Source organism: Arachis ipaensis, chromosome B06, assembly GCF_000816755.2.
Source record: "Arachis ipaensis cultivar K30076 chromosome B06, Araip1.1, whole genome shotgun sequence".
Classification (NCBI taxonomy): Eukaryota; Viridiplantae; Streptophyta; class Magnoliopsida; order Fabales; family Fabaceae; genus Arachis; species Arachis ipaensis.
The window spans coordinates 135,973,927-135,985,793 of NC_029790.2; the positions used below are offsets into that span (position 1 = coordinate 135,973,927).

Consider the following 11,867-nt stretch of genomic DNA (forward strand, 5'->3'; position numbering starts at 1 on the left):
TTTATATTTTATTTAAAGGTTCATCGTTAACTAATAAATTATTATATATATAAAATAAAATTATTTAAACAGATTAATACACTAACAACTAGACTAATACAACTTAATTGTTACGCTTGAGATTTTGTTCAAGAAGATCAATAATGAAGACCCTTTTAAGAGTTTGTGATGATGCCGCTATTATATTATATCAAATCATATCATATCATATGTTACCCTTCAAATCATATATAACACGAGTCCAATTGAGTCGTATTTGGACCATATATGCATATGCTAGATTCCTTGCCAAGCAATCGTTTCTACCATGTCACAATCATGCATGTCAAGGAACATTGTATCCAACTCTCACACTAGTTCTTAGACACTAGTACACTTCTCTTAAACTAAAAAATAACCTATGATTTTTAAACGATGTAATACCTTAATATCGCTTTATGTTCAAGACTGAATAATACTATATTGAAATTAAATAAATCAAAGTAATTGAATCTAAAGAATGTTATTTCCAAGTGATGTGGGACTATAATACAATAGCTAATAATGAGCTGGTACAAAGCAGAACTTTTCAATGATTACAAGTTCCAAGAATTTCTCATATAATTAGGCTTTGCATCTTCTAACTGTCGGTGGCATATGTATATGTCCATAAAGGTTGCGAGCAAATGCTTCTTGACAAATGACACATTCAGAATTACAACAGAGTAATGTTGTATGTATATTTTTTTATATTGTATATTATTTTTATGTATTTTTTATTTTTGGTATTGAAAGTGATCGATAAAAAATGAGAGAAGATAAAATATTTAATTTTTTTATATAAAAAAATATAAAAGAGTGATTTAAATATCATTCCTCGTTAGAATATGATCATTATTACTCTATCCATCCAATCAATATTTACCAATTGACAATTATTATTATTAGACAGAGAGTGAATCTAATGAAGACATTCTTCGATGTCCTGCTTTTTGGCAGGGGAAGTGACCACTGAACTATTGGAGGAATAGAGAGTCCAAAACCAAGTCTCATAGCTATATACAGAGAATAGCTCTTAGCCTCTTATAATTCACATGTATTAATAAAGAAATTCTAATTTATTTTACGAAATAAATGGTATTTTTCGTTCACATTATTTATTTATTTTTTCATTTTCATTTCTTCTCTCTCTTATTTTTTTAGATTTAACGAACGAAATCACTTAATAAAAATTTATCCTTAAACATTTTTACTAACATTTGTCCTTTATTCTTTTCGGGTAAACTAATGTAGCCTATGCTGACAAGAACATTAAACAAAGATACGTGTTGTCGTGTGGATTTCTTATCCCTTACGTATATAAAGTTTTTTTCGAGTCTTGAAATCTAAGTTCCTTTAGAAGAAAAAAAGAGAGTATTGAATTTAAAAGAAGAAAAATAGTTATTGACTACTTTTTCGACAAGTTAGACTAACCTAGCCCTAAATCATATAATTCTCTAAAACTACATCTTTCAAGTGCTTTGTAACAATGCACTTAAGATATTTAGTATATAGAATACTATCTTCTTAATTGAAATATATTTATTTTAATAGATTATTGGCAATCTAAAATTTTGTTGTATATTATATGGTGAAAACTCAGGTGCAGTCAACTTTATTGATAACCGTTAGATGAAAATTTAGTCAAATCAATTAAATTATTTAACGAAACTTCACTTGAAGTTGATTGCACCTGAATACTATATATATCACTTTAATTTTGATGCACTGTAATTTTACACGTGCATCCAATTATGTAATGTCACATTAGTATAAATACCTTTTCCGTTGACCACGTGAACGGTCATCCAAAAAAAGAATGTGATTGTATAGATATAATAAAGGAGCCCGGCCCCAATGAATAGAAAGTTAGAAACCATAGCTCCATAATAATAATAATAATAATAATAAAAGAAAAGAAGAAATACAAGGAAAAGTGCTTTCAACAGTGGATTTGATGGGGTTTGAAAAATGTGTGTTGAGTACAAATATGACAATTCAACACAATAATAGTAAGTAGTAACATCATCAAAACTGAAGTTTATAACACAACATATCACTTCAACTTGCGGCAACCTGGTAGACATGATTTCAGGTCTGTTGTTCCTGCTGCTCATGCATCTTAACACATGAAAACAACAAAACTGGGAGGGAAGTAACATGTACCTTTCTTTTTCTTGGAGATGGAGGAGGAAAGTATCTAATAAAGTATATTACAAATGGCCTATATTGTTTGTATGGTAAAGAAAAAGGGAGTGATAAAAAAAATCAAATGCTACAAGAATGAATCATTCAAAAGGCTTAACATAAACACAGGTCTATCCTAGAGCAGAATTGATCTATGAATTCTAATTGATTGAACTCCCTATATATCATATCACATTACAATAACGAAGCTCACTTTCCTTTGAAGGTCTATTTAGTGATTCCAAAGAATCCATATACAAATGAATGGACCCTGGATAAAAGAAATTATATCGGAAAGAATGAATTACCTCGGACGTCCTATCGTGCACTGCAGCTTTTACGTACAACCTTTTCACAACACTTGGGTGGTTGCTATTCAACACTTCCAGGTCAGAAAACTTCAAAACAAAATGGTATTGGTTTTGGTATGGATATTCAGGTTAAATTCCAATTTAGATCCAAATTACACGAAGCCCATGTGATGATAGGGAGTCACAGTTGCCTGGAAGTTCGAAGTTCTAGTTATATCAACAATCTTTATAACTCTCAAAAGGCAAATATACATGAGAGTTTAATCATCATCACTTCCACTGCTATGTCTACCTGAAATGGAAGTTTCAAGGGAGTTGATTAGATTATGGACAAGTAAAGCTGCACAAAAATGGTTAGAGATGAACTACTCGACAAAAGACCTGATGCTTTTTTCCCTTCCATGGCTTCTTTCTTATCTTGACAACTTGTACAGAGGAAAGGTCCATCCCATGGACGCAGTTTACGAGGGTTGGGCGCACCCTCAAATATTGAAACACCCTCCCCTGGTTTTATCTCTACTTGACACACTGCACACATAAACAACTTGAACATGTTGCAGAGAGGATATTTTGTATCTAACCTGCATTTAAGATAAATCATTTCCCATGTCATGAGAGAAAACGAGAAAATGGCGAGTTGCTAAGTTGAACAACGGTTATATAAAACCAAACCTCTCGGAAAGCATAGCAGATCCTTCTTCGTACAATTCCTCTACCACATCTGGCTCCAAGTAGTCTTTCTCGTTATAAGAAGATGACTCAGATGACTTTTTACGAAACATGGACTTCATTATTCCTTTCTTCTTTCGATGTGGTGCAGGAGCAGGTGGCTTCTCATGCGGTAATATATCAACAACGATGCAGGTTGTATCATCTCTAAGTCCTTTTGCTTCTACAGCGTCCTGAAGATAGAAAGAAACAAGTGAATAAAGTTTAATACGTAATGATTCATACTGCCGGAATCGCATGAAACTCACTATGATACAACAGATGAACATATTTTTTATATAGGATTCAAAAGACTCACTTTAACAATATGTGATGCTGCTGTCTCCGCTGACATGCCACGACAAGAATCCAAGACTGCTTCTGCAGATAGAGAATCCCAGACCCCATCACTGCAGATAACTAGCCTGCCTCCAGCGGTGGACAACTGAATAAACAGATAAAGGAGGGAAGGCAGGAATTATCTTACATAGGGATTTCATTGAAAACAAATGACAAATTCACATCAAATATAGGTAAATCAAATCATTAGCTCCAGTGAAATTTCTAAACCATCGTATTAGTGGAACACTTGCTTTATACTTTTTTGTTGGACATTGTGGGGAGAGGCGATTTCTCAATTGAAACAAGATACATATAAAGTTTTGCTTAGAAGACAACAGGTTAGAGTAGTGACAAACCTTCACTTGCTTTACATACGGCACTGGGACAATAAATTCACCAATATCCATATCACCAATTGACCGTGAAAGACACAAGCCACCAGGCCAACATCTTAAAGGCCCAACCTACAAACAGCCAATAATCCAGTAAGAGAATTTAATATAAATGTGTACAAAATAAAATTATTACCAGGTCAAGCAAATTTATTCTAATGAAAATCTTGGAAAATACAAATGGTGGGTACTATTGCCTATCTTCATAATCATATATAAGTTAGAATAACTTGAAATATATACAATTGCACTTCTGTAAATGTAGGCGTTAAAGTGCATTAGTGCACATGGCCTATGTGTTAGGGGGTAAAGTGAAAGTAACCCTATATTTTAATGACACGATAATGTAGTCTGAATGGCCAGGCATTGTGTACAAAATATAAAAAGTATCACTACAGGCATCAGTTTAAATGAAGAAGCAGTTCTCTTTTCTTTTTCTCTGGTGGTGGTTGAAGCTTGTTAGTTGTTATGAAGTTGGTAAAACCTAGGCTGAAAAGGGATCACAATTGAAAGTAGGATTACCTCTGTGCCTCCCCCGGTGTTTAGCCGACCAACCTCACCCCCACTAGAGGTGATTCGGACCCTCCTGATGAAAGTAAAAGAAAGGTCAGTTTGTGCTATACTGGAATAATTTATAATAACTGTTCAAGGGAAACAATTCCATCAACAACTTACTCCTCTTCATTTGTTTCTAGCCTATGATCTGCTGACAAATAATAAAGCCCACCTTCACCAGATTCAAGCACGCAACGTGAATCACCAACTGATGCAACAGTTACAACCCATCCTTCTATAATCACAAACGTTACAGTGGTTCCAGATTTTTGTCCTGCAATGCAAATAATAATAATAATAATAAATAATAAATAATAATAAGGATTTAGCTAAAAAGTGTCCTAACAGCATTGGTTAACAGGATAAACACTTGCATACCCATTTTTAAAAAAGACTTACATACATGGTGAAGAAAAGAGTTAAATAAGTAAACAGTTAGGTTTCTTTGTTTTTTTTTATAGAACTTTTAAGTACATGAACATTCACATCAAGATGCTAAAAAAAAGGAATTAAGGCAGAAAATTGACGAGAAAAATTAGAAATATGTACAAATAATTTTGGAGATATCAAATATTGACCAACTAAGCAAACAATAAATAAATTAACAGAGAACAGAGCAAACAATACAAGGAATGAACTAAGCATACCTTTGTCCTGAAAATCTTTGTCAGTTTTTACAAAGCCTGCAACCAATGCCCTAGGCAATGCTGCTACCCACTCATCTCTGTTAAGATCAGGAGGAACCGCACTTAAAACATTATTTAGAAGATTCTCCTTAGAATAAATAGCAGCAGCAGTTCCATTGTGTCCATCAAATAGCTGTAGAAATTGCAAAGCAGAATCTGTAACTACTAACTAGGGGGCAAAAAAGGCAGAAACTAGGAAAAGAACAACTAAACAAAACAGATTGAATAAGAACAAGAACCACAACAAGAAAACTACAGCTATGGCAAAAAGAAAAAAAGAACTGCTGATATCAACTGAATGATAAAGTTACTAATCCAAGTTGATGGAGATGTCAAATTCAACTTGCTAAAAACTCTTTCCACAGTCTAAGCGGCTACAAACTAAAGTCAAGCACATCAAACACAAGCAAAAGAAAACAAAAGAAACGGATTGTATAATTCTTCATAAATCTATGAAAACTTGCGAACCCACATGCTGAAATCAATCTTCTCCAAGTATAGCGTTTACCCAACAACATTAATCATTAGAATCTGCCATCCTTGCAATGAGACAATCAATGCAACAAGAAGATAACTAATCCCTTCTTTCTCCCACTGATTATATGACATGCCATGTAATAATAAGTTATCATGCAAGTAAATTACATCACTTTAAAATCTGTTGACAAGTTAAATGGAAGTACCGAGGGCCTAGGACAAGCTACTTCTAAAAGATTAAAAGCAGAAGCAACTCTCTATTCCATTTGGATTATCCAAACGGGCAACACAATTTTCAGAAGTACTCACATATCCCAAATGAACTTTTCCCCAAAATGGAGGAGATATCTTTGGATGAATTTCATGAGTAGTTTTACTCATACAGCTCTACCTTGAATATTTTCATCCCATTTTTACCCCTTTACCGAGCATAAATGTAACCGAGGGTTCAATTGTGTCAACTTCTAAAAGAAAGACCATTTTATACAATATAAACTGCAGAAACAAATCCATTTCTCTATTCAAATTATATATAATCTAAAAAGCCAACCCAACCAACTACACACAAAAAATAAAAATCCAAAAACACAACAAAAACAAAAAATCAATAAAAACAAAAATCAAAACTAAAGCACATACAAATAAATGCAGCACCATGAATCTGGAGAAAGAGCAGAAACACTACATACCCCAAAAACAGAAAACGTGGAGACCCCATCCCCCACCACCCTCTGGCATTCAGTTTTGATGAGGGTGAAATCCTCCCCTTTCTTGCTCTGCCCTGCTTGGCCTGAAACAATCTCTGGCTTCTCGATCTTCTCGCTCGCCAATTCGCGCTTCAACAACACCGATAGGGGAACCGTTTGGTGGTGTTCGCCCTTCGTACCACCAGACATTGTATTCTTCTTCTTCTTCTTCTCTTGTGTTCCACTTTCTTCACAAACCCCTCACAAAATTCAACAAATCCCTAAAATACTAATTCCACTTTAATCCTCTATTGCTTGCTTCCGCAGTCGAATCCTGAAATTGAAAGCACAAAACAATCAACACATTAACTAATTAATTAATCAATCAATTATCTTAAAAGAAAAAAAAAGTTAATACTATTGCCCCAGTTTCTGCAATGCTAACGCATATTTTTCATCGAAAAGCGGAATTATCAATTATGTAAATCAAAAACCGAAAAAAAAAAGTAATTGACGAGAAAGTAAACAATACCGGTTTAGCGGAAGGGGAAAGCATTGAATGTCGTTGATCGATTTGACGGAAAAGAAAACGGAAAAAACCGAAAATAAAAATATGATTATTATTATGGTGGTGGTGATTGCGAGAAATTAGCGAGATCGGAAGTGACACAGGATTGGGAAAATGTTGAGAGAGAAAGAGAAAGAAGCATAGAAGTGAATGAAAGGAAATGGAAATGGAAACGGAGAGAGAGAGAGAGAGAGAGAGAGAAGAAAGTTTGTTACGTGAAGAATGAAGAATTGAAGATGGTTATTGTTATTGAGGCGCGCGAAAATGGAAAAAAATGGAGAATGAATTTGTGTGATCGAAAAACGCGGATCTTTCTTCGTTTCTTTCTTTACTTTCTTTCTTCCCAGCTTGCTCTGCTTCAGCATAATGCAAAATATTCTCCTTTCCATTTTTGTTTTCCCAAATATTCTTTCAAAAAATTAAGATGAATATTAAATTATTTAATATTTTGTTTGACCATTCAAATTTGTTTTATTTAGTATTTATTAAATTTATTAATTTTAGCAACAATCAATTAATATTAAATACGATTTTGTTAGATAGATAATAATTTTTATAGACAATGTGAACAATGAACTCTAGAATTAACCTAATAAAATAAAAAAAAGCACTCAACTCCTAAATTACCTCATAATCCTTAATAGGATAACCATCTGTACAGCAACTGAATTAAACATCCAATCATTGTGAACTGTACATGAATAAATCGAATTAAAAAAAATAACCATCCAATTAAAAATAATCAACATAATCATCTGCATACCTATTGAATTGAACATCCAACATATCTATTATTCACATTGTTTAGCATTCTCATTATTTACCTATACTTTTTCTACTAAATAAAGTAAATTATGACTGTTTTGACTAATTCTTTTGTTACCAACATTTTTTCATCAATTATATAGTCGTGAATATTTTCTCAATTTAGTAAAAGAACACAATTTCATTCATTCATTTTTTATTTTACCTATTTCTATATTTACTAATTTATTTACTGTAAAAAAGTTATATACGTACGATAAATTTATAATTTCTAAAGGCATAAAAAAATTATAATTTTTATATTCACAAATATTAAAGTCTTTGTAATTATAAATATTGTCCTCAAAGCAAAATAAACATAATCTAAAACATAATTATAAATATTATCTCCAAAACAAAATAAACATAATCCCAAACATTCAATTTTCATCTTCATTTTCTCTTGTAAGTTGAGTTGGAGAAAGTTGGGTTTTCGCAAAAAAATTACAAAAATACCCCTTTACCAAAAAAATACTAAGTCCGGAAAATCCCACCTTGCTCCGCCAAAGCCCGCGGTTTTAAGCGGTGCGGGTTAGGCGGGCTTTTGCTATTTGGCGGTCCCAATTTTCCAGCCCCGTCCACCTTTTTTGACGAGTTACGCGGGCCGACCCGACAGCTTTAAGCCCGATTGCCACCCCTAGACTCTTATCTCTCATAGATTTTTTTTAGGTTGAAACCGGGCATATTTAAAGCCCGACAAGCTCACGAGGCGATTTTAAAAGTTTGTTTTGTAAATTATAGCTCAAAAGAATAAACTTAAAAATTTTAAATTGACCTTAAATGCATTCTAAAATCTACCATTCATAATTTGTAAAGCATAATTCATTTGCATATCAATAGTTAGTCATATATCATCACTATACTTACAATTCATAAATTTTTTCTTTGAACAAAAAAGCTACAATCTTATTTAATCTTAGCTATGATTTTTTTTTTTTGCATTTAATATAAGTGAATATTTAAAAGTCTAAACTAATAATAATTTATTTTTATAAAAAATATTGACAGCTAGGCCAACGAGCTTTTTAGACTTTTTTTTAAAGCATTTGATCTAACTTTTTAACTAATAGGCTTCATAAAAATCCCAAACATAACATATTTAATAAAATGATTTTGAGTCGAGCCGGAAAACGAGCTGAGCTACGAGTTCTTGTTGAGTAACCCAACCTACTTCTACCCAATTTTAAATGGAGAAAATATTATAAATTAGGTTGCACCAATCATTGTAACAAGATATTATGTATTTAATTGTACATTCATCTTATCTTTAGTAATTTTAGTAGGTGTCTATATAAAAGTATTTTTGGGTATAAATACAACTATTTTTATTCATGAATAAATAAAATATGTTGGTATACAAGTAAATATGATAGTAGAATAAATATAAAATAATTTTAGGTAGATTTTAATAAAAACAGTTCTTTATAATAACTTTTTTCGCTATGATAATAAAGAAAGTATTCTAAAGACAAATTTTATCTCAGGATAAGTTACTTAATTAGTTGTTTGGAAATTAAATTTACCAAAATATAACTTTTAAATACTGAAGACGTTTTTACAATTTTTTTTATTTTTATAAGAACTGCCACAGTATGTAATGGATTCAAAATTAAACGTAAACCGTTACACTGCATGGGAATTCGCACTGACCAAAAATCACTACAGAATACAGCGATTTCTGAAGAAACTGTGAGGAAACTGCGAGAACGTTCAATTTTGAATCCACTACACTCTGTAGCGGTTTCTATATAAATAAAAAAGTTATAAGAACCTATTCAGTATTTAAAAGTTGTATTATGGTAAATTTAATTTTCAAACAATTTAATTAAATAACTTGTCTTTTATCTCATGTTATATTATATTTGTTCAAATCAGTTTTAACATAAGAATAAAAAATTTAAAAATTTTACTTATGAATCATGAAAAAAATATCTACAAATTCAATCACTAATATTATTTTAAAAAAATCTTTAAAAAAATAAAATTCTAATATAAATACTTCAATTTAATCACAAACAATATATGACTATGAATAAATAATTATTATACTTTAAAAACAAATAAAATTATTACTCATTGATTTCATTATTTTTAATATTAAAAAGAGTTAAACTTTGACATTTAATTAACTTCATAAATTTTTTAAAACAAAAATTACTATGTATGTTTTTATTCAAAAAATTCAAAAAATACTTATATATTTGTTGTATATTATCTCGTTTAGGACACGAGTGTATATAGTAGTATACATAAAAGAATATGTACTAAATTTATCGTCATGTATTTATGTATAAATACATATATTATTTTTGATAGTATTAGAAAAATAAAAAAAATTAAATTTTATTTTATTTAATATTTATTAATTAGTTAAATTTTATTTAACATACTCATATGATTTATCCTAAGTCACCAAAAAAAAATATGATTTATCCTGAATATTTGTTTTTTCTCTCTACAATGTATGACAAAAACTTTGAATTCTAAAATCTAAAGTGACTCTATCAAGAGAAGACTTTACCCATTCATCACTCTAGGTCAAGTCAATCATTCTTATGACAGGACATAAAAAGAAAAAACAAATTAAAGAAATCATTCATTTTCAAAATATTCAAATCCACATTAATATGTTAGTAGAACAAGAGAATCAACGTCCCTTATCTTAAAACTTCTTGTGTAAGTAGAAAAGGAAAGAAATTAAATAAAATGAAATGAAATAACATAGCCGTGGTTGATGGGTCTAAAATTCTAAATGGTTTAGATGGGTCATGGTGGACCTTATATATTGCATTATTATTATTATTATTTATTATTATTATTATATTACTTTGTTTGTATGAATTGATCCAACCTAAATCTTTGAAACTTAAATCGAAAGGACCCGCAATTAACGCCACCAGTTATTATAGTTTTTGCTTCAAACACTATCTTTGTGCGTGCTTATCACTGCCAAATAATGCTAGCTAAGATTACGCTCCATCTAAGGGTCTGACCAATGGATTGCTGCATGCACAAGACAGAATTCGAACCCCCGACACTTGTTTAAGCAGACGAGTGAATTGACCACTCGACTAACCAAATTGGTTACAAAAATGTATAATAGTTAATTTGAATTATTTGATTGTTGGTTTTTAATGTATATAGATTTTATTTGGAAAAAAATTGATAATTTTGATAATCCTACCAAAATTAATGTATAATTTTTCAATTAATTTCGATTCAAGTTCCTTAACGAAATACACAAACCATATAATTTGAAAAAAAAAAAGCAAATATCTTTGTTACAAAATAAAATTGTTAAATTTTCTGTTAGGACAACAACTAATACATATACACAAGAGAAAAATAAGAATATAACTATTATGTTTTATCTTTTGATATTTTTTAATTCTAAAATATTTACAATATACTATATATTAATAACCCTATGAGATTAGAAGGAAAAAAAGGAATGAAAGTCAATGTTCAAGAAGCAAGAAGCAAGAAGAAGGAGTATGTATTCTTTTTATTTTTCTTAGATTATGGTGATTTCTTTCATGTGATTTAAAACATGATTATGTCGTATGTATGACCAAATCTTTGTAGTTAACTTATTGTGCATTATTCTATCTCATGAGGGAGTGAGTTTTAATTGGTTCATTGAATTGGAATGAGTTAAGAGTAAGTCATGAATAATATTTGCTTGCAGGCGCGTGACGGCTAAAATTAATCTTATGCATAATATTGTGATCAAACTTCTTAGAAGGAGTCAACTATACTTAATCAACTCCAACACTTTAACTTTATTTTTATTTTATTTTATTTTATTTTTTATAAGTGTCATTTTTTTTAATTGACCGAAGACTGATAATTCATATCCTATCCGCGGATACTGTTTGGATAGGGTAGGTTACCCGACCGCGATTAGGGTAGGGTACGGTTTAGGTATTCTTGCGGGTAGGATAGGGTACAGGTTTATGGTGTACCCTATCTTACCATATCCACACCTCATATATAACACATATTTTTTTATAAAAAATTAGGTATATAGTAAAGGAAGTGAGAATTGAACTCACAACTTCCCTTATGTAATAATTTACCATAAGTGAACAATCACTAAATTAGTTAGTTAATTTAGTAATTTAGTAATTTAC

General features: G+C 30.8%; 1 protein-coding gene across 1 annotated transcript; it reads right to left on the bottom strand.

Moving 5' to 3' along the window:
* Positions 1,944 to 7,289, bottom strand: LOC107605679 (probable protein phosphatase 2C 12). The gene is made up of 10 exons (XM_016307639.2): positions 6,895 to 7,289; positions 6,366 to 6,696; positions 5,161 to 5,332; positions 4,634 to 4,787; positions 4,481 to 4,544; positions 3,923 to 4,030; positions 3,544 to 3,669; positions 3,189 to 3,418; positions 2,898 to 3,097; positions 1,944 to 2,808 (listed from the first exon to the last, which is right to left on the bottom strand). Exons 2-10 carry the CDS (start codon positions 6,570 to 6,572, stop codon positions 2,777 to 2,779), a joined length of 1,293 nt encoding a protein of 430 aa, XP_016163125.1. The 5' UTR covers positions 6,573 to 6,696; positions 6,895 to 7,289; the 3' UTR covers positions 1,944 to 2,776.